Source organism: Oncorhynchus tshawytscha, linkage group LG11 (assembly GCF_018296145.1).
Source record: "Oncorhynchus tshawytscha isolate Ot180627B linkage group LG11, Otsh_v2.0, whole genome shotgun sequence".
In the NCBI taxonomy this organism is placed as follows: Eukaryota; Metazoa; Chordata; class Actinopteri; order Salmoniformes; family Salmonidae; genus Oncorhynchus; species Oncorhynchus tshawytscha.
Window position 1 is genome coordinate 8,422,232 of NC_056439.1, and position 27,329 is coordinate 8,449,560.

At 42.3% G+C, this 27,329-nt stretch overlaps 1 protein-coding gene across 9 annotated transcripts in view; it reads right to left on the bottom strand.

The window, feature by feature from the left end:
• LOC112262406 (protocadherin Fat 1-like) overlaps window positions 1-24,129 on the bottom strand; it is a 109,093-nt gene extending 84,964 nt beyond the window's left edge. For 8 of the 9 annotated variants that reach the window (XR_006084524.1, XM_042329752.1, XM_042329750.1 and 5 more), the window contains exons 1-2: window positions 22,561-22,685; window positions 17,313-20,602 (exon numbers count right to left, since the gene is read on the bottom strand). Coding sequence is in view for 8 of the 9 variants with exons in the window: in XM_042329752.1 (XP_042185686.1) it covers window positions 17,313-20,574 (3,262 nt within the window). In the remaining variant the exon portion in view is untranslated. Of the gene's footprint in view, window positions 1-17,312; window positions 20,603-22,560; window positions 22,686-23,875 lie in introns of those variants that run through there. The other variant, XM_042329747.1, reaches the window with a different exon arrangement.
• Window positions 24,130-27,329: the final 3,200 nt, after the last annotated feature.

The window sequence follows — 27,329 nt, forward strand, 5'->3', positions numbered from 1 at the left end:
ATATACAGACATCCTTCCTAACTCAGTTGCCGGAGAGGAAGGAAACCACTCATGGATTTCACCATGAGGCCAATGGTGACTTTAACACAGTTACAGAGTTGAATAGAATAGGAGAAACCTGAGGATGGATCAACATTGTAGTTACAAAACTGTAGTTACAACAATGTTGTAGAAACATTTATGGAATCACTTCAGTAAGTCGCTCTGGAATATACTAACCGAATTGTCAAGGGGAAAATAAGGAAAAACATGCATCCTGTTTGCAAGAAGGCACTAAAGTAATACTGCAAAAATACTGCACTCTCCATATTTTCAAGCACAGTGGTAGCTGCATCATGTTATGGTATTAGGAGGCTTGGACGGTATACCGTACATTTTATTATTTGTAGTTACTTTTTAAGTAAATACCTGCAGTCAACTTGTGCAATAGAGATAAAGCAGATCACATTCTCCATTTCATCTGTCACATTATGTTTCATTATGAAGATTACCGTTGTTCCCCAGAGCAGTTGAACCAGTCGCGTGTTTGTTTGTAAATAGCACAACGGGAGAAAGTGGGAGCAGCTGAGACCAGTTGTGTATTGACAGGGATCGCGTTTTATATTGAAAGTAACCAGTCTTTTTTTTTGCTTCAAAAGACTGATCACCGATGTGCAGCTATAGTTTTCCTTTACAGAAAATACATTAGTGCAACACATTTAGCAGAAAAAAAGCTTAATTTATCAGATGACAACAAAAGTGCAATAATGAAAAAGCAGTCTTTTTTTTTTTTTTTAAAACAATGCATGGCCATCATATTTCTAATGTCTATTATAGAAAAAAATGTAACCAGCTACATTTCCTAATGTTTTGCTTAAAGTTAATATTGCATTTAACCGGAGAAAAGTAGGCTGGCTACACTGAGAAAACTATCAGAGAAAAGTAGTTACACGTCAGTCAGAGCGCTGTCGTTTGAAGGAATGCTCATTCCTGAATTCTCTTCCTAGTGGAAAAGTGCAACTGAAGCACATTTGTTTGATGCTGAGCAAAAATTACAATAGGAAGCATTTTAGATCTGCATTTACAAAACAACAATATATTTCTTATGCGTTGAAAAAAATGGTGCGAAAAACAAAACAATTCTGAGACAGGTCGATCCCTAAGTTTAACTTGCTAGTTATCTAAGTAAGTGGCTGAATTAATAAGGTCACGGGGCATCATATTGTGTTAGCTTTCTGCCGTGTTTGAGAAGCCAAAACCCTTTGAATTAGTTATCTGTACAGCTACCACTGCAGCTTGATTTCCTTGCGTTTTTTCTCCTCTCCGTTCTAGACCATCTGCTCCTGCCCCATCTTATCCAAGCAGAGCAGGCCGGCCCGTTGCCCTAGCGACTCCCAGACTCTGCATTCAGGACAAGCATGCGTCAAACATTTGTTCATTTGCATAATATCTCTCGTTCACATTCGCTTGTCAATGTCCAAGCTCACCAAAAATGACATTCGGTAGGTCTTACCTACATATCTATAACTTTATTAGCTGGATAACTTTGTTAGCATTCTGGTAAAAGATGCCTAATGGGCTTTTTTCTGTTTTTTGGCGCCCCTTGTGTACTAAGCCAGTAATATGGATACCGCCCAAACCTAATGGATATGCTTGTAACCGTTTTCACACGATACAAAATGTACAGAGTGGAGCTAAGCACAGACAAAATCCTTGAGGAAAACCTGGGTCATTCTGCTTTCAACCAGACAATAGGAGACAAACTCCCCCTTTCAACAGGACAATAACCTAAAACACAAGGCCAAATCTACACTGGAGTTGCTTACCAAGAAGACAGTGAATGTCCCTGAGTGGCCAAGTTACAGTTTTGACTTGAATCTACTTAAACATTTCTGGCAAGACCTGAAAATGGTTGTCAAGCAATGATCAACAACCAACTTGACAGAGCTTGAAGAATTGTTTAAAGAATAAATGGACAAATGTTGCGCAATCCACATGTTCAAAAGCTGTTAAAGAGACTTACCCAGAAAGAGTCACAGCTGTAATCGCTGCCAAAAGATGCTTCTACAAAGTATTGACTCAGAGGACTTAAATTAGATATGTCTGTACTTTATTTTACTACATTTGCAAACATTTCTAAAAACCTGTGTCCACTTTGTCATTATGGGGTATTGTGTGTAGATGGGTGAGAAAAATATATATTTTAATCTATTTTGAATTCAGGCTGTAACACAACAATTAATTAAGTAAAAGGGGTATGAATTAAGTAAAGGATTAAGTAAAGGGGGTATGAATACTTTCTGAAGGCATGCAGGGTGTAATATGGTCCATGTCATATGGGCATACAGGGCTGTCAAGGCTTGCCGGCTGGCACCGAATGTGAAATGCACCCAAAAGGGCGATCGTGAGGTGGAAATCGAGAAGAGAAAAAAAGTGATTATATAACGAAGTAAACAGATTACAAAAATATATATATTGCCAAACAGAAAAGTAGTCAAAATGTGCAAGTGGGAGTTTTTTTTTCTCACGGAAGCACTGTCGACTACTCACTGCACTCGTTGAGATAGCTTCTGGGAAGAACAGATGTGCAGGGATTTGCAAATGTGAAGCACGAATAAGAAACGTGAGTGCTAATCTGACTGCTAGCGTCCTGCGAGAGCACCGGGAAAGAGTATGAGTGAGTGTGTGAGAGAGAGAGAGAGAGAGAGAGAGAGAGGGTGGAGACTGGGAAAAGAAGGAGTGAGGATGAGATGGAGAGAGCGGTTGAAAGAAAATATAGTGAGAGACTAAGATAGAGGGGGGAGTGTGTGTGTGTGTGTTGTACTTTTCTGTGTAAGGATGAGAATGTGTGATAGAAGGTGAAAGAGAACAGAGAGAGCGAGAGGGATGAGACATTTGTTGTGCCCGTGCCAAGACGATGCCCATGCTTGAGTGCTCATCCGTTTGACTGGGAGACACTGGCATAACAGAACCATTCCACTCGCTCAGGAGTGTCAGGCTTTTAAGCAGCCCGCTGCCAACCCTAAAGCCATTGGCATGGAGAAGAATACTTTATATTAGTGCAGTTCTGCACTGCAACAGGTGGCTAACAAGACTACATCGTCATAGAGGACCTTGACCCAAACTCACCCCTCACAGGAAACGTAAACAAACTGTGGTAGATAAGGACAATTTGTACAATAGCATTGTAATGGTCGACCGGCAGAAGTAAGAAAGTCCAACAAAAAAAATGTATAGTTTGATGAGGCTCTGACGCCTAGAATAGTTCAATTTAAAGAGAACCCATTTTGATGAACCTCTAACTGAACACAATGACAATTTCAGTTGACATCTACTTTTTTATTCAAACATGAAAGCATGACTGGCTTTAAATAAACCTACCAGAAGACAAAGCGTCTATCGAAACATATCAAATCAATAGTTGTCTGGATAATTACACAGTGTATAAATGATGAATCAGAAGGATTTAGCCATCACACCCATACCATTTCATTCCATTCGCTCATGAGCGTCAGGCTTTTAGCAGCCCACTACCAGTCCTTAAGCCATCAGCAAAGAGAAGATGGCTTTATATTACTGAAGTTCTGCACTGCTACAGCAATTATCACTGAATTATTGTAAAGCACAGAACACCGAAAGAGTTATCACAGTGAATCATTGTAATGTTTGTTTAGGTTTCAGTTAATCCCGGAAAGGATGGGTTGCCAAACGATTTGACAGGAAAAGAAAACGTCATTCATTAATTCTAGTGGTGACTAACAACAAGAATACATAGTCAGATAGGACCTTGACCCTTGAAAACTGTGGTAGGTAATTCCAACACATACAATAGCAGTGTACTGGTTGACTGGCTTGTATCTTTTTTTATAATTTGATGAGGCTCTGACACCAAGAACATGAAGATCAATTCAAAAAGAAAACTATTTCAATTAAACTATTGCTGAAAACAATGACCATTTCAGTTGACATCTACTTTTTATTCAAACATGAATGTGTGACTGGCTTTAAATAAACCTACTAGAAGACAAAGCGTCTATCGAAACCATAGTGGACTGTATAAATGATGAATCTGAGGTGTTTAGCCATCGCACCTATAACTCTAGGCTAGTCAAATGAGGAAGTTGCAAAATGTGCCCTTGAGGCAATAAACACAGTTGACAAAGCCTAGGCAACCTACCTACCCAGCCAGACTTACTCTCTCTCCTTTCTTTCCCTCTTCCTTGCGTACCCTACGGCAACACCTTCCACAGTCACCTAGCGCAGCAGTCAGGCTACACAATAAAAAGAGCTAATGGCTAACGCTGTTCCAACAATTCTGCCATCTCATATAGGCGTGAGAACTGCAAAGTGTGTTCATTTCAAAATCAGTCTACCGGAACAGGTCCACCGTGACATTTACTCAATAGCTAGTTACAGCGGGGAGGCTGGAAGAAGTCCGCTGCACAACACATAGCCGCTGAGTGTTGTTTTTGACAAAATGGTGAGATAACATGGTTGTGCTTCGAGGCGCCGAGGAAAATGGCAGAGGAGGTCTGGAGGTCTGAGGACAGAAAAAAATGTCAGTAGATTGGATAAAGCCAGAAAAACAAAAATGTACCACACAGTGGGGGTAGTAACTGCAGAACTATACTATGATGCTCCCTATTTAGTTCAGAGGATGAGGTGTACTCAGTATTTCTGGCATGTATAGGACCAAGATCCCTGTCATGAAAGGGGGTAATTAGTGGGCAGGGGGCTAAATTGGGGAGAGACAAACTCTTTTCCCCAGAAGGCCTTGTAACTACAATGGCGCCTCCACAAATGGAGGGGATTGCACATGTCATGGATATCAAAAGCTGGCAATTGAAACAAATTAGAGCGCCAAAAAGATTACCAGTTGTCAAAAAAGGATTAGGATTTGCAAAACCCTGTTTATCCCCGTGCTTATTTTCATATGGTAACACGCCGTCTACTTCAGAAACAGAGTCAATATCACATTTTTCTGGCATTGAAAACCGTGTAATGAGGAATTAGGCTGCAGTCAACTTTACACAGCCCAGAGAAAAACTAGTTTTGCAGTTTTTCTATTGTCGGCAAAGATAGAGTCGAGATGGTCTTCCGATGACCTTCACAACAAGAGGCCGTACAGGAATAATTTACGCGCTTCGGAGACCACGAGAGAACAAAAACGTGTCTTCTCAATACCGAGAGATCAGCTCGTACGGCTTACGCCAGCACTCCCTTGGTCTGCACTTGAAAAAGTCAGACGTCTGCTTTGAACTACCTCTTGGTAATTCTGCTCTCCTTTCCCCTCACATTCCTCAGCCTTCTTAGGACTCCTACCTCACATGTCTACATAAACTCTCAGTCCCCCCCCTCCCCTCTTTCCACCGGCCCTGGCGAAATGCTTCAAATTCCTCCAGCACGTAGAGCCCTGGGTGTATTAGAAAAAGAGTCCTGAGCTAAGCTTCCCATGCCCCCGCAACTTAAATCAAATCATCTCTTTGGTTCCAAGAGTTCTCAGAAGCTAAGAAGCTCTGCACTTCCAACATTTTTCAGTCCATACTGTAAGTATTAATTCCTGAAACTTTTGAAAAATTCACAAGGCTATGAAGTGCAGCCAAAGGAGGAAAAAACTCCACCTCATCGGATGACCACATAGCCTACAGGGCTCGCGGTCGCACTCATCGTCTTTATTACCTTATAGAATGGTGGATATTTCTGAATACTGCAGACAGCTTGAGTTACACAAGGTAACACATCGGCTAAAGGCTTAGAATCACCATGCAAAGGAGGACTTAGCAGGCTATTGAAGTGTCAAAGACCATATCGGGGTCATTGACCAAATATGGTGGCGCTTTGAACAGTGACCAGCATTCAGGGGGTATTCAGTACATCGGTGTAGATCTGGGAAAACAATCCAAACAGCTGCATGATGGAGTTCACACGGAGTCTCTCAACACAAAAAGCTCATGTCTCTCTGCTTGCCGTGTGATTACCGCATGGCAAGAGGTGCCGGAGCACCAAACCAACAGCTTCTACCACCAAACCATAAGACTTGTCACGCCCTGGTCTAAGTATTTTGTGTTTTTCTTCATGTATTGGGTCAGGCCAGGGTGTGGCATGGGGTTTTTGTATTGTGGTGTGTTTTGTCTTGGGGTTCTGGTGTGTTTGTATTGGGATTGTAGCTAGGGGGGTTGTCTAGCAAAGTCTATGGCTGTCTGGAGTGGTTCTCAATCAGAGGCAGGTGTTTATCGTTGTCTCTGATTGGGAACCATATTTAGGCAGCCATATTCTTTGAGTTTGTCGTGGGTGATTGTCCTTAGTGTCCTATGTGTACGCTCTGTTAGTTTGCACCAGATAGGCTGTTTCGGTTTCGTTTATTGTTTTTTGTAAGTTCGTGTTTCTTTGTTGTATTAAACATGGATCGCAATCGACACGCTGCAGTTTGGTCCGACTCTCCTTCATCACTATATGAAAACCGTTACAAGACTGCTGAATAGTTATTAATCAAATGGCTACCCGCAATATTTGCACCGACCCATTAATTTATTTATTTTTTGCACTGACTATGCACACTCACTGGACTACACACACACTCATGCATACTACACCGACACACACACACGCTTACAAAAAACAAAACACCACATCTGCATATTGACGCCACACTTTCACACCAACACACTCACACTTTCACACACACTGCTGCTCCTCTGTTTATTATCTAACCTGATTGTCTAGTCACTTTCACCCCTACCTACATGTCCCTATTACCTCAATCACCTGAACTATTTCATACCCCAGCACACTGACTCGGTACCGGTACTCCTTGTGTAAAGCCTCATTATTGTTATTTTATTGTGTTACAAATTCCTTTTTTATTCTTCATTTTAGCTCATTTCTGTACCTTTTAACTCTGCATTGTTAGGAAAGGGCTCGTAAGTAAGCATTTAACACTTGCTGTATTCGGCGCACGTGACAAACAAAATGCAATTTGATCTCTTTGACCCGTTGATCCTCTGAGTTGTGCCACCGCCAACCACTTCCACTGCATTTTGTATACAATCGCCACCAGAGGCAAAAAACAGCACTATCAACAGCTGGGCTTAAGGGAAACGCTACCTTAAAACTTTCGACAGACCGAATCATTTCAGACAACTTAACAATGTGGAGCAGTGTGCTTCACTCTACATACTGACCTAATCGTATAGTCTTAAAAGGAGAGGGTACTAACCAAAAGCACTAAACAACTGCCATTTACTAAAACTGCACTAACAGACCAGTGGCACATTCATGTTTTACAGCAGCATGGATATTCAAAACTATAGCTTCATGACACTGTGTAATAAAATAAGAATCCTATTCTAGATTCTCTGGCCCAAGGGAAAAAATGAAAGAATGGCTGCATTCATCTGGAGTGAGGGGGATAGGGGAGAACGTAGCAAGATAGACAGTGGAAGAGAGAGAGTCTTTAATGAACAAAAGGGGAGTGATGCAATGAGAACATGCCTGATGGGATTTTTCTATTTTTTTTCCAGGCAGAATTTAGCCCATTAATTCCAGTTGAGGAAGCCTATTGGGACATGCCCAGGCAGTTTCCATTGTCACTGAGTGCAGTGTTATTTTGAAAGCCTCAGAGCGGGCCTGTGAGCTGGGCACCTGGTTTAATATCACGTTATAAATTTAAGACCTGTTACCTACCGGCCCTCCGGTGCCAAGCCCTGTTCCTCTGACAATAGCGGGCGCTATGCACCGTCTGTCTTCCCCTTATTGCAAAAATGTTTATGAAGCCCCCCTGACACTGACTGTACTCAATGCGCTGCGGTAAATGGTTCCCGTGGAAAGGTCTTTTTTGAAGACAGATAAGGCACTTTGAAATATAGGCCAGCTCTCATTTTCCAAGAGGCTGCCATCCTGACATTTACAAAGGTTGATTTTTTTTTTCATTCAATTATTATTGTCTTTGGAGATTAGTGGTATTTGATCTTGCAACCTTTCGATTACTGACCCAACGCTCTAACCACTAGGCTACCTGCCACCCCCTATATACTGCCTATTTGGGGCGACAGGTAGCCTTGTGGTTAGAGCGTTGGGCCAGTAACCGAAAGGTTGCTAGATCGAATCCCCGAGCTGACAAGGTAAAAATCTGTTGTTCTTCCCTGTTAACGCACTGTTCCTAGGGCGTCATTGTAAATAAGAATTTGTTCTTAAAACTTCTTGAAGCTAGGGGTCACTATTTTTTTGTTTGGAAAAATAACGTTCCCAAAATAAACAGCCTATTTCTCAGGACCATATGATAGAATATGCATATAATTGACAGATTAGGATAGAAAACACAAAAGTTTCCAAAACTGTCAAAATATTGTCTGTGAGTATAACATAACTGATATTGCAGGGGAAACCCTGAGGAAAATCCAATCAGGAAGTGCCTCTTATTTTGAAACCCTTCTGTTCCTATGCATGCCTACCCTCCATTTAAAGGGATATCAACCAGATTCATTATTATCTGGCTTCCCTAAGGTGTCAACAGTCCTTAGACATAGTTTCAGGCTTTTATCTTGAAAAATTAGCGTGAAAGATCACATTGCGTAAGTGGATAGGTGGGGGCTCTCAGAGTGAGTTTTTGCGCTACAGAGTAAAGCCGCCATTGTTCCTCCCGCTGTTATTGAAAAACCTACACACTCGGTTGATATAGTATCGAATATATATTTCAAAAAATACCTGAGGAATGATTATAAAAAAACGTTTGACATGTTTCTGTGGACGTTATGAAGACTATTTGGAATTTCCGTCTGCGTTGTCGTGACCGCTCTTTCCTGTGGATTTCTGAACATAACGCGACAAACAAACGGAGGTATTTTGGGGTATAAAAAAATCTTTATGGAACAAAAGGAACATTTGTTGTGCAACTGGGAGTCTCGTGAGTGAAAACATCCGAAGATCAAAGGTAAACGGTTAATTTGATTGCTTTTCTGATTTTTGTGACCAAGCTTCCTGATGCTAAGTGTACATAATGCAATGCTAGGCTATCGATAAACTTACACAAACGCTTGGATTGCTTTCGCTATAAAGCATAATTTCCAAATCTGAGACGACAGGTGGATTAACAAAAGGCTAAACTGTGTTTTGCAATATTGCACTTGTGATTTTATGAATATGAATATTTTTTTGTAATATTATTTGACTGTTGCGCTATGCTATTCAGCGGTTGCTGACGAAAATTATCCCGCGACAGGGATGGGTAGTGTCAAGAAGTTAATTTAACCTCTTGGTGTTAGGGGGCAGTATTTTCATTTTTGGAGAAAAAAAACGTTCCCGTTTTGAACGGGATATTTTGTCAGGAAAAGATGCTAGAATATGCATAAAATTGACAGCTTCGGATAGAAAACACTCTAACGTTTCCAAAACTGTAAAGATATTGTCTGTGAGTATAACAGAACTGATGTTGCAGGCGAAAGCCCGAGAAAAATCCAATCCGGGAAGTGCCCCAGGTTTTGAAAGAGCTGTGTTCTAATGACTCCCTATTCAGCTGTGAATGTACAATCAACGAGCCTACGCATTCTACGTATTCCCCAAGGTGTCTACAGCATTGTGACGTAGTTTTACGCATTTCTGTTGAAGAATAGCCGTAGGCAGCCACATTGCGTAAGGGGTCACATGGAGGTAACCATTATTCCAATCGGTCCTAGTGAAAAACGAATTGTCCCGACGGATATATTATCGAATAGATATTAGAAAAACACCTTGAGGATGGATTCTAAACAACGTTTGCCATGTTTCTGTCTATTATGGAGCTAATTTGGAATATTTTTCGGCGTTGTGGTGACCGCAATTTCCGGGCGATTTCTCAGCCAAACGTGAAGAACAAATGGAGCTGTTTCGCCTACAAAAATAATATTTTGGGAAAAAATTAACTTTAGCTGTCTACCTGGGAGTCTCGTGAGTGAAAACATCCGAAGTTCATCAAAGGTAAACGATTTAATTTGATTGCTTTTCTGATTTCCGTGACAAGGTTGCCTGCTGCTAGCAAGGCATAATGCTATGCTAGGCTATGATACACTTACACAAATGCTTGTCTAGCATTGGCTGTAAAGCATATTTTGAAAATCTGAGATGACAGGGTGATTAACAAAAAGGCTAAGCTGTGTTCCAATATATTTCACTTGTGATTTTCATGTATAGGAATATTTTCTAGGAAGATTTATGTTTATGTTGCGTTATGCTAATTAGTGTCAGATGATGACAATGGTCCCGTTCACAGGATGGGGTGTCACTACAGGTTAACTGACTTGCCCTGTTAAATAAAGGTTTAAAATATATATATATAAGAAGTCGACCGTTTAATCGGAATGGCCGATTAATTAGTTTTCCGATTTCAAGTTTTCGTAACAATCGGAAATCGGTATTTTTGGGCGCCAATTTAACTTAAGTTAAATCAGTTAAGAACACATTCTTATTTTCAATGACGGCCTAGGAACGGTTCAAGGGCAGAAAGACAGATTTTCACTTTGTCAACTCCGGGGATCCAATCTTGCAACCTTACAACTAGTCCAACGCCATAACGACCTGCCTCTCTCTCGTTGCACTCCACAAGGAGACTGCCTGTTACGCAAATGCAGTAAGCCAAGGTAAGTTGCTAGCTAGCATTAAACTTATCTTATAAAAACAATCAATCATAATCACTAGTTAACTACACATGGTTGATGATATTACCAGATATTATCTAGCGTGTCCTGTGTTGCATATAATCTGACTGAGCATACAAGCATACAAGTATCTAAGTATCTGACTGAGCGGTGGTATGCAGAAGCAGGCGCATAAACATTCATTCAAACAGCACTTTCGTTCGTTTTGCAAGCAGCTCTTCGTTGTGCGTCAAGCATTGCGCTGTTTATGACTTCAAACCTATCAACTACCGAGATGAGGCTGGTGTGACCGAAGTGAAATGGCTGGCTAGTTAGCGCGCACTAATAGCGTTTCAAACTTCACTCGCTCTGAGCCTTGGGGTGGTTGTTTCCCTTGCTCTGCATGGGTAACGCTGCTTCGTGTGGTGGCTGTTGTCGTTGTGTTGCTGGTTCGAGCCCAGGGAGGAGCGAGGAGAGGGACGGAAGCTATACTGTTACACTGGCAATACTAAAGTGCCTATAAGAACATCCAATAGTCAAAGGTTAATGAAATACAAATGGTATAAGAGGGAAGTAGTCCTATAATAACTACAACCTAAAACTTCTTACCTGGGAATATTGAAGACTCATGTTAAAAGGAACCACCAGCTTTCATATGTTCTCATGTTCTGAGCAAGGAACTGTAACGTTAGCACATATTGCACTTTTACTTTCTTCTCCAATTGAAACCTAATTGAACATGGTTCATTATCTACTTGAGGCTAAATTGATTTTATTGATGTATTATATTAAGTTAAAATAAGTGTTAATACAGTATTGTTGTAATTGTCATTATAATAAATACAATATATATATTATTAATATTTATTTATTTTTAAAAAATAACAATAATTTTTAATTATATATACACATTTTTTTTTCCGGCCGACTAATCGGTATCGGCTTTTTTGGTCCTCCAATAATCGGTATTGGAAAATCATAATCGGTCGACCTCTAATATATATAAATAAATAAGAGGCATTACAGTTGTTGAGAGGTATGACAGAAATGTTGGGACAGTATTGGAGTTTAAATGCATGTTTGGGCAGCATTTTCTATCCCAAGCTTTCCAACCCTAAGAGGCAACCATGGCACCTAGGCCCAAATACGTCACTGTCTCCATCTGTATAACACGGGACTTGAACCCAGTGCCATTAAGCTGCTGTCTCTGGTCATGCTACCGTAATTCTGATGTTTCCTGTCTTTGGTCACTACATTGGCAGCTTAACAGCGAACATGACGGACGGGGATTTCGAAAAGGAGCATCATCTCTCGCTGTTTGATTTTAAGTGGCTGTCTTTCAACACATGAAACCTCAAGACTCGGTACGCCAAGTACCATTTCACTTTGACATTCAGTCTGTTACGCTTTGATAGCCAATGCATAATCTAGAGAAAATAAACAGCCAGCTAAGCCTCTGTCGGTTACCCCCCTTTCACTGCGGTAAACTCCATTTTGATTGGGGCAATGATCGGAAAAAAACGACTTCATATTCAGCTGAACACGCCACAGGGAACTGCAGGTCTTTTCAAAGTAACATGGGAACACCATGCCAAGATAGAGAACTGAACATCAAAAATGGTTTCTTGGCCCAAGTTTCAGCATTCTAATTATCCCAGTAAACTTCACTAAAATTGAATTTGATCCTTTTCTTTCCTGTCAAATGTGTGACAAAACATGTAGTTACTGCAGTCTTGTATGTGTCTGCAGAATGTCTGTGCAACCATTACTTTAAATGTACAGTAGTTTATGTAAAAAGAAAACAAAAATGTCACCAACCATTATTAGCCGTTGGTCTCAATTGACTAGATTAGCATGACAAGAGTTAATTCGCAATCGAGCAAGCCATCTGCACGCGGCACCTTTACAGGTTTTCAACCAAAAAAAAAACTTAACGGGCTGAGAGAAGCAACAAACTTTAACTGGGGAAAGTGTGCTTTTCATTTAGCATCCTACAATCAACTTTGGCCCGCTGCACATTCCTGGTCCCGTCGCCCCAGCAACGGCGCTCAAGCAAAGACCATTACAAGTCATGTGGCTCTTTTCAGTGTGCTGAAGAAGTCACACTTCTGGCTTGAGCTTCTGCGTATAGAATCAACAAAAAATAGAAGGGACCGGGCACGGGTGCTTGGGTTCAATCAATCTCCCATGAAGCTTCGGTTGTGCAGACACGGCTATCGCCTCCCACTACCCCCCCCCCCACCCCGCCCCACCCCACTCACCCTGGGATAGTGAAGGCAGCCAAACATGAAAAGACAAAACCATTCGGCACATACCTCCCTTATCTGGCATCACTGAGGGTCGGCCCTACCTTACTCTCGACAGGAAGGGCAATGGGGGTGGGGGGGGGGACAATTTGGGGAAGAGAGGGGGGAGAAGGCCCGATTTGAAGAGGGGAAAACACAAGCTCACAGAGCTTTGCCATTACACATCAAACTATTTCATTTGCCTCCACAAAGAGCTCTTTCAGCACACCGGCTGCCTCCAACTTGAAGCGAAAGGGCAACGCATACATTATCCAATGAGCAAAGGGCAATGCATACATTATCCAATGAGCAAAGGGCAATGCATACATTGTCCAATGAGCATCTGGACGGAAGAGGTGATTCACTGGGGCTGTTTGAGACTCCTTCCCCTTTTCCTATATAAATGCAAACACACCGCATGAAGGCCTACACATTTGTTCACCTTTACTACTAGTACATTTTAAGCCTGGAGACTTATCAATATGCATTTTCACCTCTTTTTTCCAATGCTCTTCTTCCTCCAGTTAAGTGAATCAGTGCAAATAGAATTTTCACCACAGTTCACAAAGTAGGCTAACGAACTAAAAAAGACATGCCTTCGACAGTGCTGTCAAAACAGCATCGAAACAAGCAGCCCCTGGAGAAGAGACACAACGAGAGAGAGTCTGGTCGAACGAGCTCTTTACATCAAAGGCTGAAATACAAGGTATTAGGAGTTCTAACAGAAAGACGCGCTTAATTGATCACAGAGGACCCCGACCCTGACCTCATAAAATGGCAGTCAAGCCGTCGACAACAACGTACCAGTAGGGGACATATAGGGTCTAGGTCCATAGCTTACCTCACCACTAATCAAGCACAGTCCATGACCAACAACATCATCCACCCTTCCCTCAGCAACAACAGCTGCATTACTGGCTTTTTTAAATTTATTTTTAATAGGTACGTTGGTGAAAGCATTTATAGTGCACTGCAGAGTGAAGACCATTAAGAGACGATCTCAATTTAGATGCACAGAGAGAATGGAATGTCCAGTGGCTTTGTCCCTAAATGAATGCCACTCACCACCTCGGCAACCCCACAACAACAACTTCTACTCGTGATGAGGGGGGGGGTGTATTATCTTATATATATATATATCTATATAGACGATATCGCAATATAGCTAGGTGGCTGTACCTGCACCAGTATTTTTCCTTCATAGCTTGTTCTCCATCTTTTTAAATAGGGAGCCATTTTGTTTTTAGCACTTTTAGCACTATGACTGATCAAAACTTGTTTCTTCATGGCTCTCTCTCTTGCCCCTCTGCAGCAGACATATTGTGAGCAATATGTTTGGAACATCGAATCGCAATAAAATCACAGTATAGATTTGCAATATATATACAGTAGAATCATGAGAAATACAATAAACACTTTATTGGCACCTAAGTATTGTGATAATATCTTATTTTGAAGTCCCTGGCAATTCCCAGCCCTAAAATTCTACGCCCAACCACAACAGCCACCCTCTCACTTGAAGCCTGAACTAGCCTACTTTGTGAGGAGTCCATCTTGTTGTTCCTATCTCTGTATCATGACCTCAAGCTCCAGCTGTTTGTTCCTTTTTCTAACTGAATGTTCATTAAATCAAGGAACTAGATTCCATGCCTGGCCCTGGAAACATCAATCAGGATAGCGGCATACCTAGCTGGCCTTAAGTGTGTCAGGCCCCCGTTAGCTCGATAACCCCAACAGCAGTGTCTGAGCACATGAGGCCAGAATTAGCTTGGACTGCACACAACATCTCACCAGGGCTCCACATAGCCCCCAGCTCTAAACATGTTTGTGTGATGTGCAGACGTAAATACAAGGGCCAGAGATCCAGATGGGCCCGGGCCAGACGTTTGGCAGATATAGCCGTCTACAGTCGGACAATAACAACTGGATAGGGGGAAACATGTCGATTCCTATCTTAGATGTAACAATTTTCTGGGTTTTGCTTATCATATCTTGGCCTAAAAATGGCTGAAATACTGCTGTTAGCAAAGACAAAACCCTGAAACGGGTTAAAAAATATATATTGAAAGCTGAAGTTACATAAATGAATTTCCGCCTCTGTTCACTGAACTAAATTAAGCTGGTAACTAACTATAAAGTTCAAGATTTAGGCTTAAGGGGATAAACTGAGAGCCAAAATGGTATCTTCTTGGCGGTAAGACGAGAGGTATGGGAGTCAAATTGGCACTGAAGACCTTGTCATTTGCACATTCCTCATCACTACTCCTCCATTCTCAAACCCGGGGTTTCAAGAGGATACAGGGGATGAATAAAGCATGCATATACGGAGAACATGAGATTCCAAACGGCATTTAACTTAACCAGCCACAGATGTTAGCCAGCCTTCCCATACTAGCCCCCTCAGAAAAACTTTTCCAGAGCTTAAGGTGTGTGTATGGTTTCTGGCATGTACCCTTTCGTTTTAGCACTTTTCCATTTGTTTTCTTCTCTTCTCAACCCTTGTTTTTCTACTTGTCGGAGAGCACTAGCTGTGGCTGCATGACTCGTTGAAAGTGATGCTGGGTGTGTTTGACATCGATTTCTTGTAGAGCATAATCCTCATGTGGTAACCTTGCACCCCCTTTACCCTGCTCAGAACCAGACCAACCCCACATACCACCTTCAGTCAATGCATGAATTCCCAGGAGGCACACCGTTGCCTTGGGCATATTTGGTTTGCTACCAGCTCTGGCTGTGATCCCTAACAACGGGACTAAATAGCAGGGCAATCCCATCATTGCCACTCCTGATAAATCACTCTGAAGGCCATGGAGGTCGAGGGCAGGGGAGGAAGAGCAGGTCAGGAGCTCCCGGTGACCTGCATCCAATACATTCAGGAGTGGGATATCAAACAAGAAGTGGGTGTCCCTTACGGAAACAAGAACACTTCAGAGATTCGTCCCAAGATCCAAGAGTCTCAACTAACAAACCACAGAGCAGAAATCTCTGTTGCCTAAATACAAAAACTTTGTTTCAAATGTCAATTCCCTAAAGAGTGCATTGTGTGTGAGAAAGTTTCTAAAACTTTGATGAGTGGGACCGAAGCCATTTTTAAACCAATCTCAGATGAGTTTCAAATTGCTTTTCAAGAATCAAAGGCTCGCTCCAGTTCGCTCTATTTACATTTTCCCTCTGTATCTTTGAACAAAAGAGGTAGAAATATCTACAAACAACAATCTGACAACTACCCCAGAGAGAACAATCACACTAAGACTGGACAGGCACAATAGCCGACAGATGGTCCTTAAGGAGCAATGCTTCATGCCAGCTCATCCCGTCATGCTAAATTTACCAGCAAAGAAAGTGTGATTTCCCCACAGGTTCATGGAAGGCCCAACTAATTTACTCCACTTAATAAAGTGTATGCCTCCACCTGATTCTAAATTAACATTCTCTCGTCAATTTCTCATTTAGTTACTTTAAAATCTGTAAATTACATTTCCAGAGACTTTGCATTGAACTTCCAGACTTAGGGGATAGACTACATATATGCTACAAACCTCATGTTTTATGCATCAAGTTTCATTTTTACATTAAATATGTATATTCCTAAGCAGAAATACATTTTAAAAAAGGGAAAAACTGGCACTAAGCCACCCAGAGAATGGTACCTATGTTTAAAACGAAGGGCAGCAAGTCAGGTCTGACGCACCCAAAACTGAGGTGACCAGTAGCTTTTTGTGGCAAAACCGTTTGAAATCCAGACTGTTTATTTTTAAACCCTTGGCACAGGTGTTTTAATGTCCGTGAGCAGCTGAAAAAAAGTATTACTACTTTCCTTTTAAGACCACAAAGAGGCCAGCAAGTGCATATCGCCAGCAACACAACCATTAAGATTTGCAATACTAAAGCAGATATGACAATCACAGAAAAATAACTCTTTCATTGTGCAAACAATTTCCATCTCATGTGGGATGAGCCAGCATGAAGCATTATTAAATTTGCATATGACTCGTTTTTCAACATTGAAACAAAATGCAGTGTTCAGCACAACAGTGCTCGTGTGGGAAAGTGGGAGTCAGTGGGTAAAATCACTAAGCAACCCTCTTAATTCCACGGCAACTAGTTTGGAATGTATACTACAGGTCTAGGAGACAGCTGCTCCAGCTGTTCCTGACATCAATTCTCTTTGCTCAGACAGAAAAATGAAAGGAATCAGGAAGCTTAGCAGTTCTCCAGGAAGCGAACCTCACCTCTATTCACCATTTACACCCACCGCTGGGGGGCATGGGCAGAAGAGCACAGTCTGCACAGATACAGGGGATTGTACCCATTTTGCATCCCAGTCATTTACAATTCACGCATGCCCATTTGGTGCCTTAAATAATCAATTATAAACAAAATGGGCCTCCACATAGGGGCAATATGGTAATGACAGAGGAAAAGAAAGTGAGAAACTCACCAGTCTCTTCATCAATGGTGAATATCCCTAGGCCAGAACCGTCCCGTATGGAGTAGAGTATTTCTCCGTCTCTTCCTTTGTCTTCGTCCTGAGCCGTTACTTTCATTACGGATGTCCCAATGAGGACGTCCTCTTTTATAAATCCCTTATCCACAAACGAGGGGAACCACGGGCGATACAGATTCTCATTTACGTCCACTACATCCACCTCAATAAAGCATGTTGACGATAAGGAAATGGGCTTCCCTTTGTCCTTGGCTTTCGCCGTGAGGTTGTACACCTGCTTTTTCTCGTAATCCAGATTCTGCAAGATGCGTACCGCGCCGCTGACTTTGTCCACATCGAAGTTGCCATCCCCGTTATCGATGAGGCTGTACCGTACCTGACTGAACAGCCCGACATCCGGGTCGTGAGCCTCCAGCCACATAATCACAGTGCCGATCGGGAGGTCCTCCCTCACCTTCACGCCGTAATTTGATGGGATGAATTTGGGAGGATTGTCATTGACGTCCTCGAGAATGACCTTTAGCAACACTGTAGACACGAGTTGAGGTTCATTAACGGCCTGGTCACGTGCAGCAATCTTCAGAATGTAAACCGGGTGCACCTCGCGATCCAGCGTCTTTTTCACCGTCACTACTCCAGTCAGCTCGTCAATGGCAAACTGGTCAGTGTTGGCCACAATTGAATACCTGATTACTCCGTTATCTCCCTGGTCCTTATCTGTGGAATCCACCTGGACGATTTCAGTCCCCACTGGTGTGTTTTCACTTATTTCCAACGAATATGAGTCTTGCAAGAACTGCGGACTGTTATCGTTAGCATCCAAGATCTTAACGTCTAAAAGACGGGAGGAGGACTTCTGGGGTATTCCTAGATCGTAGACTGTGACGTTCAGTGTGTAGTGGTCCGTCGTTTCCCTGTCCAGTGGAGTGTGAACCAAAAGCCAACCGGTGTTCATATCTACAATGAAACGACTCTCTGTATCTCCTCCTGAAATAACGTACACTAGTTTTCCGTTAAAACCACTGTCTGTGTCTGAGGCGCTTAGATGGACTACCCTAGCCCCAATCGGAAGGTCCTCTTTGACCTCAATGACACTGGGGAAGGACTCTGCAAACTGAGGGGAGTAGCGGTTAACCGAATGGATGTCCATGAAGTTATCGTCGGGCTCAGTTGGGGCTTGGATCTTAGTGCCATGAAGCAGCTTTTCTGCCAACATGGTAGCAACCCCAGTGTCGACGCACTTCAGTTGGACAGGCTTGCGAGCTGTGATGACAGTGATGTTCATAGTCATTGGTTCAGTCTCATGCTCTCCATCACTGGCTCTGATGTGTAAGCTATGGAAGGACACTTTAGCTGCCTCCCCCTCGCTCAGTGTTAGTTTCAAAGAAAGCACACCCGAGTTGGAGTTCAACTCAAAGAGATCAAGATCATTCCCAGCTTTTATGTCGTACCGCACGAGCTGCAATTCGTCTGCGTCAATAGCAGACACCGTCGTTATCTGCTCTCCCACGCCATGGTCTCTAGGCACCGTGACTTCACAGTCAACGTTTTCGAATAGAGGCTTATTGTCATTCAGGTTATTCAGTGTGACAGTAACTGATGCCTCCACCTCCCGTCGGAAAGGGGTACCCCAGTCTGAAGCCCTAATTTTGAGATTGTAAATCCTTGGCATCAGCTCATAATCCAGCTCCTCTGAGGTGCTGATAACACCAGAGAAGTAGTCGATGACAAACGGCTGCGGGCTCACGTTGGCAATGCTGTACGTCACATATCCGTTCTCGCCACTGTCCAGATCAGTGGCTTTCACTGCTAACACATTGGTCCCTACGGGTACATTCTCATCCACAGTGGCCTTGTACGAGGTCCGTTGGAACTCAGGGGCATTATTGTTAACATCTATAATGTCAATGATAACCTTAGTCGCTGCCTTTTTGTCAATGGTAATAACTTGTAGTTCAAATTGTGTGGCATAATCCGCATAGATGGGTCCAGTTGTGGTGATTAAACCAGTGTCTGGATTAATAGCAAAACGATTCTTCTCTGCCTTATATCTGAAAGCATACTTCAACTGTGGATACTTTGGCAAGGCAGTTACCATGGCAACAGGTGTATGGAGAGGGGCAAACTCACTGAGATTGACCCTATAAACAGCATGTTCGAATTTAGGGGGGCCCACTTTAAACTGTGGGGATGTTACATGTACCACTTTCGCTGAAGAAAACTGTGGGGGACTTCCTTTGTCCTTGGCCTGTAACGTGAGGTTGTATCCGAAAGTCTGGGTGTCCCAGTCTACATCCTTGACCGCTTTGATTTTGTACTCCTTGCTCCCGGGACTAGTTCTCAGGGCCTTAAACTGCTGGAGGGGGTCGCCCGCCACCACGCTCAACGACGCAATCTCCCCATTTGGTCCCTGGTCGTTGTCCTCAACGGTCACTATGGCATAGGTAGGGTCGCGGTCAGTGCTCGAGGGCGCCAGGGTGACGGCGGTGATGACAGGCGCGTGCTCGTTGGCCTGCTCCACCCTCACCGTCAGCTTGGCCATGCTACTGAAGCCGCTGCTGCCGTAGAGCTTCATGCCTCGGTCCACGGCCAGGATCTCCAGGTCATACAGCTTGGTCTCAGCGTGATCCAGCTTGCCCGTCAGCGTCACCACCCCGCTTGTGGGGTGGACGGCAAACATATCTGTCCACTCCCGGAAGCTGTAGTAGTACTCACCGTTCGTCCCAATGTCGGCGTCCGTGGCTGTGACCTTGGCCACACTGGTCCGTATGGCCGTGTTCTCGAGCAGCGAGACGCTGTAGGAGGTGGGAGAGAACAGAGGTCTCAGATCGTTGGTGTCCTGGACCTGGATCTTGACTCGGGTGCGAGCCTCCACGTTGGTGCCCCTCTCCACGGCTTTGACAGTGAGCAAGTAGTGGTCTTTGACCTCCCGGTTCAGAATGGCAGTGCTGCCTCCTTTGGTCCTTATCCTCAGGAAACTAAAGTCTCCCAGGACGTAGTCCTCTGCTTTGAAAAGGTTCTCATTGTCTCCTGACACTATTTTGTACCGTATCTCCCAGGTGGGGTCTGTGATGTAGATGCCCATCTTCGCATGACTCTCTAAGTAGGTCTTAGCAGCAGAGTTCTCGTATATGGTGGCATTGTAAACAGAGTGAGTGAACTGCAGGACCAATGCCTTCTCCATCTTTTGGTTCCCTGTGCAGCCGCAGAGGAGCTGCAGGAGCAGCACGAGCAGTGAAGTCAAGTATTTCCCCATTTTCGTACCGTGTTCTCTACCAAACCACCTGGAGACACACAAAACAGAAGGTTAGAATCAAGCTAAAAATAAATAAACATAAAATTAAACATTTAATTAATTTTTCAGAAAATCTCAATAGGGCTGGATCAGTGCTTTAATTTAAGAGCATAATAAAATATGTTGTTATGCTAACAAGCAAAAGGGCTAAATGTTGAACCTTCCTAAGAGAACTGTGGTTTTACAGTGGCACGGTGAACAGTGGCACGGTCTCTAACCTTATCCCTCTCTTTACTGTGAGCCTCAATGGACTCCTTTAAATGGCATGACAAATGATGGTCAGGCTGATGAATGGGTGTTATGTTAGAGGGGAAGAGGGAGAAAAGATATAGGCCAAATAACTTATTTATCTTAGCCGGCATTCCTCTTAATATTTCAGCAACAGGTTTAACAGAAAAGACACACTACGTAAATATGTTTTACTGTTTCAAAGCACAATTCAGAGACCAGTCTCTTCACTTCAGAACATATACTAATTTAATTTAACCCTCTATGTAGAAATTATGACGGGGGTCATTGGTAATGACCAAATAGCTGTAAGGCATTCAAGTCTCACTTATTCCATTACAGGTCAAGCGAAAACAGACTTCAAAGCTATGATAAGCAGATTTCACTATTCCTTCTACCAGCCTTTAATTGAAAATCTTTGAAATGCTTTGATCTACATGTCATTATGAAAAAAATAGCTCAAGCAGATACATTACACGAAGAAAGGGTTGGAAATGGTGGAAAAGTGGTACTGTCCTCGCATAACCAGATATGCAAACTGACTCAAAATAGACGGACTAACACGAAAGGAAGTGACATTCAGGCATACAGGTTTGTGCTCATATTGGATTTCACATGTATATTACAAGTATATTATTATGCCTGGAAATAGTGTATGATCAAAACAACTGAATTCTAGCCCGAGAAGCTGTTTCTACACTGACTCTGGGGCCTTAGTTCCTGAGCTTTTCTACTTTCTGTCTAGTAGGCTGTGCTATAAACACAGCGCTGCTCTTTGGGCTTTTAGAGGGTTGCCATCCGGAAAAGCACATCCCAGCCTAATGACGGACACTGCTGTCCAGCTGCCTTAGATCATGCTGAATGTATGTGGGCAATAGACTACATCTATACATTTTATGGGGCTAGTAGCATAATGCATGCATGAGAACTTTCAACAACAACAAAAAGTATGCCTTGAGGATATATTCCCCCCCCCCCTGAGGATTAGGATAACTATTCATGTCTTGAGTGTAGGGCTTTATGGCACGGTAATATCAGGTTAGTAAGCAATCGTAAGTCAAATAAATACATGTACAATGTTTGTTTTTTTAACTAAGTCTGTATACACATCCAGGATTTTTCGACTGCTGAACTAGGCTATTACTGGCAAATCAAAGAATGACAAAAAAAAAAACATTTACATGTTTTCCCATGTTATATAGAATAATGAACTTTTTTTTGCTGAATTCATATTCTTGGAGGATGGCAAAAGACAAAAACTAAACAGATTCGTGAAAATCATTGCTTGCTGTCTGTCTGTTGTTTAATTGTCCACCAGCGGTCCCTATTCCAATTCATTTCACATAGACACCGCAGCCGTGCGGGAGCCAGATGTATGGATTGTTTAAAGAAATGGCAACAATGCCCGAGCCGCCAACACAACACAATGTGTAAAACGATTCCCACACATAAACAAAAGGCGTAAAACAGTGACCAACTTCCAAAGCCTCTCATTTCGATATTAGCAGATTTAATATCTTTCCTAAACACGTTAAAACGTTCAACTTCACTGGAGGAAGGAAAGGGCTCTGTGATTTCTGTCCACTGCTCGAGCGCCACTGACAGAGAACTAGTCCGGTCGGACTATCTCAACTTTTATTTAACTCCGATTCACAAACCACAAAAACAACTTGCTCATTCACAGGGAAAGCGCTACAACAAACACATCACATTACATACCTATTGCCTCATTAACGGCGTGGATTTGGCGGTTTTTCATGTAGTTTGTAAGGTACGAATGTCTGCATGATAACTACGTGGACTTCCCTCTCCGCGACTCTTTCCACTTCTTCTCGTTGCTCCCTTTCTTCAACACTGAATTCGCCCAGTATCTCTCCGCGTTGCGCACGCCCGGATCTACTTTGCTGGCATGAAGATAAAACAACCAGCTCGCTCCCCCGCTTTAAGAACCGAGATAACGGTTAATTTTGATCGGCTCTATTTCCTAATCTAATTTAAATGATTTATTCCTTCCTAGGCTATAATTACTATTATTATGTATTTTTATGTAACCTTTATTTAACTAGGTAAGTCAGTTTAAGTACAATTTATTATTTACAGTGACGGCCTACCCCGGTCAAACCCGGACGACGCTGGGCCAATTGTGCGCCACCCTATGGGACTCCCAATCACTGCCGGATGTGATGCAGGCTAGATATATTAATAGGCAAATCATTTAAAATATGATTTCATAGGGAAAAATCATGCCAATACCTATGCACTATTATCCTATATGATTGCATGTTACATGCATCCATAAAGTTAACATTACAATGTATTCCCCCAATGTAGGCTTACAATGTTTTGGCACATTTACGCACGGTGCCAATATTGTTTGAGGTAATCCAAGCAAATTGTTTTTTGGGTGTAGGTTTGATTTTTTTAAATACCGTTCGTGTGAATGGTGTCCCTATTAATCTAAACAATGGCCTATACAGTAGTGAGGTTGAAATATCCTACAACGTTTTATTATGAGCCTATGTGGGGGGAAAAGTGTTTTCCTAATTACAACCTCAAATTTAATTTCGACGTGTGCAACGAGAGGCAGTGCACATTTACACGCATGGTATTCAAAAAGTATCTTCACGTTGGAATATTCGTAGTAATAAATGTGCAATAATATCTTATTCCCGAAATCGTGCGCATGGGAGTGTGACCGATATGCGATTGATGGCGCTCTCTCACTATTGTTCAGGCTATTTTCTCTCCAAAGCACTGCGCTCTGGACTGCACATGCTGCTGCTCACCCATAACTTTATAGTGTGTGCGTGTGTGTGTGCGTATGTGTGTGTGTGTGTAGTGAGAGAGGAATCTTGGAGATTGTGAAGCATAGGCTACCAGTAAAATGTACTATTAAAGCCTCCTCGGAAGTTTATCATGCCAATAATGTTGATGATGATCATTATGAAAGACTCTTGATATTTTCAATTGTTTTATGCAATACATTATCGTTACTCTATCAGTGTAAAGCAATGCTATTTCCTAGATTACTTACCAGACGAGCTGGATGACGCCGCCTCTCCAAAGTTCTGTTCAAATAAATCCCAGAAAATGTTGACAAATTTTGTTTGCGAGCATGTCGCAGAAAACGATAAAGTGAAACACAGGAAGCAATCCGACACCGGTTATTCCACATTATTTACATTTTCAACTCCTCCGAAATCCGTAAAAGCGACATTTTCATCAAGCGTGTATGGCACTTTGGAGTCCACAATCTTTCATCTGCGTGCACTTCGGCTGCAACCTCGGTTTAACAGCAGTGTAGCCTACTGTTTCTACCGGGATGCCTCGGTTTTAGGAAGCAGTGACGTAACGAGGCTCACACGCCTTCGTTGCTTTCCTTGCTGATTCCCATACAAGTTCAACTAGAAAGCAAAGTGACTAGGAGCCTGAAAGAATAAAATAGCCAAAATTATTCACTCGTTGGTAATGCTCAATTGCTTTGCTACAGGACCATAACAATGACTTTCCCTGTTGAACATAAACTAAGGTTGTGTAGGCTATCATTTATGTTATATGGTTGCATAAGGCTGCAAATGTCTGCATGAACTCATGAAATGACTGTCAAATGCAATCTATGGAAAATATGTTATATACCCTTTATATATAGGGTCAACATGCATGAAAGTGGAAAACGCAAACACAGACTACTATTCCACAGTGCAAGTCACAGCCACATACCAGAAGCTAACCCCATGCTGTGTGCAGGTCAGCCACAAACTAACACACCCTCAAGTGCACCTTTGAGTGTGATGCGAACCAGTCATCCGGTGCATGCTGATCCCAGTCCTATGTCCATTCACCAATACCTCATTAAACAACATTAATCAAAAAAATATTATAATTTAACAGTAAATATTTCAAGTGTTCGTCCTGTATTACCAGCTATGTACAGTGTTTTAGCAATGTGAAAATAGTTGTAGTATGAATAGTAGGGGAAGATAATATTGGTGGTATTTACAATGCTGTTTGTGCTCCACTGGTTGCCCTTTTCACATGGCAACAGCCACAAATCTTGTTGCTCTGATTGCGTGCGCATCTCTCTCTCTCTCTCTCTCTCTCTCTCTCTCTCTCTCTCTCTCTCTCTCTCTCTCTCTCTGTGTGAGAGATTATCCAATCCCAACCATGACTATTAAATGGAGGAGTGAAGATCAGCTTGTGGGGGTAATGTTTGTTATCTACATTGGGGTTTCAACCTACATTCTTTGGTGAAAAGGATGATTGACAGTTGGCTATTGACAGACATATCAGGGATTTTTTTCTTTATTTAACCATGCAAGTCAGTTAAGAAAAAAACTCTTGTTTTCAATGACAGCCTAGGAACAGTGGGTTAACTGCATGTTCAGGGGCAGAATGACAGATTTGTACCTTGTCAGCTTGGGAATTTGAACTTGCAACCTTCCGGCTACTAGGCCAATGCTCTAACCACTAGGCTACCCTGCCACCCTGGGACTTGAGAAGAGTTGTGGTTAGGGTGCTCAAACCCCACTTTAACTTATGCTTTAAATTGTAGTATCTACCCTCTAGCTTGTCACTCGACACGGACCATGACTGTCATGCCCTGACCTTAGAGAGCTTTTTATGTCTCTATTTTGGTTTGGTCAGGGTGTGATTTGGGTAGGCATTCTATGTTCTATTTTTCTATGTTTTGGTATTTCTTTGTTTTGGCCGGGTATGGTTCTCAATCAGGGACAGCTGTCTATCGTTGTCTCTGATTGGGAATCATACTTAGGTAGCCCTTTTTCCCTCCTTTCAGGGTGTGTAGTGACTTTTGTTAGTGGCACTATAGCCCTGCAAGCTTCACGGTTGGTTATTCGTTTGTTGTTTTGTTGGCGACATTTTTAAATGAAAGGGAGAATGTACGCTCACCACGCTGCACTTTGGTCCACTTCTTTCAACGGCCATGACAATGACAAGATCGCTCTTACCATGCCTTCAGCAATGTAGTTCCCTGTGATTTGTGTCTCCTAGCTAAAAAATAAAAAACTTTCAAATTGTATTTGTCAAATGCACCGAATGCTACAGGTGTAGACCTTACTGTGAAATGCCTACTTACAAGCCCCTAACCAACAATGCAGTTTTAGGAAAATATAGTTAAAAATTCAAAAGGCACTCGCACATCTGACCTATCTTTTTTCCAGGTGTAAGGTAACAGTTCAATAAAATGAGAAACCCGCACACTGCTCATGATAGTATCGCTGCTCTTTAATAATAAGCAACAACGGCAATTTTAACAACAATTTCATAAGCGTTTATGGGGAATAATAAAAGTGCAAAGTTTTTCCTTCTGCAGGTAGTGTGAACGACTGCTGTGCGCCAAATACAAATTCCCTCTTCTCCCTTGAGTGGGGCAAGAAGACAAATCCTCATGGTTGGAGCTCTACTTGTAATTACCCAGCAAAAATGATAGTACATAACCGCGCTCTCAACATTTTAAACAAACTGCTATGAGAATTGACAGTCAGGGTATACATTATGCATTATTTTATATCTGCGTCAGACACAACACTGTCCATAGGGTCATTTTGTATGGGGATCGCAGCTTGCTTGCTTTAAAGGCCCAATACAGCCGTTTTTATATCAATATCAAATAATTCCATTAAGTACCCTACTGTAATACATTTCCATTAAAATGGGAAAAAATGTTTTTTTTTGCAAAAAAATATTTCTCAAGCAAACATTTTGCTAAGACTGTCTGGGAGTGGTCTGAGTGGGAAGGGGAAAACTAGCTGTTATAGGCAGAGAGGTTTGGAACTCTCTTTGTTATTGGTCTATTAACAAATTTACCGCATGGTGATGTCACCATGAAAAGCCGAAACTGCCGCCCATGCAAACCTGCTGATTAGAAGGTCCTGAATAGATAGTATTTTCAACCAGCAACAATCAGAAAATAACACTGATCTAATTTTTGCACACTTTTAAAGTGTTGATTTCATAAACTGTTGTACAATATGATATAAAACACAGGAAAACCACATTTTGACCGCATTGGGCCTTTAAGCAAACACATATGTGTTTGCCATGGCAGTGTCTGGAATAATGCACTTCTTTCCTCCAGACTTCTTCTATGTCTGTCCGTCTTATAAATATCCACACATGCTCTCTGAAAATAAATGTATAGCTCATAACCTTTATATCTGCCCGTTTGACTCAGAACAGAAGTTGTTGTTTGATGAAGACCATTGCTGTTCAGTTGGCTCTGAGAAATAATTGAACATCCAATGAAATCTGATCTTAGAATACCTTTGACTCAGAAGTTGTTGTATGTTGAGGATCACTGCTATTCAGTGGACCTACTACTACCCAGAAACATTTATCCTGGTTGAACCAGACTGAATGCTGTGAAACAATGGTTAATGCAGTGTTCAGTCTGGTTGTCCCAGGTGGATCACAATGGAACATTGGAATGGATCCATTAGCTTCATAAACAAGCCGGCACAGCCTCATTA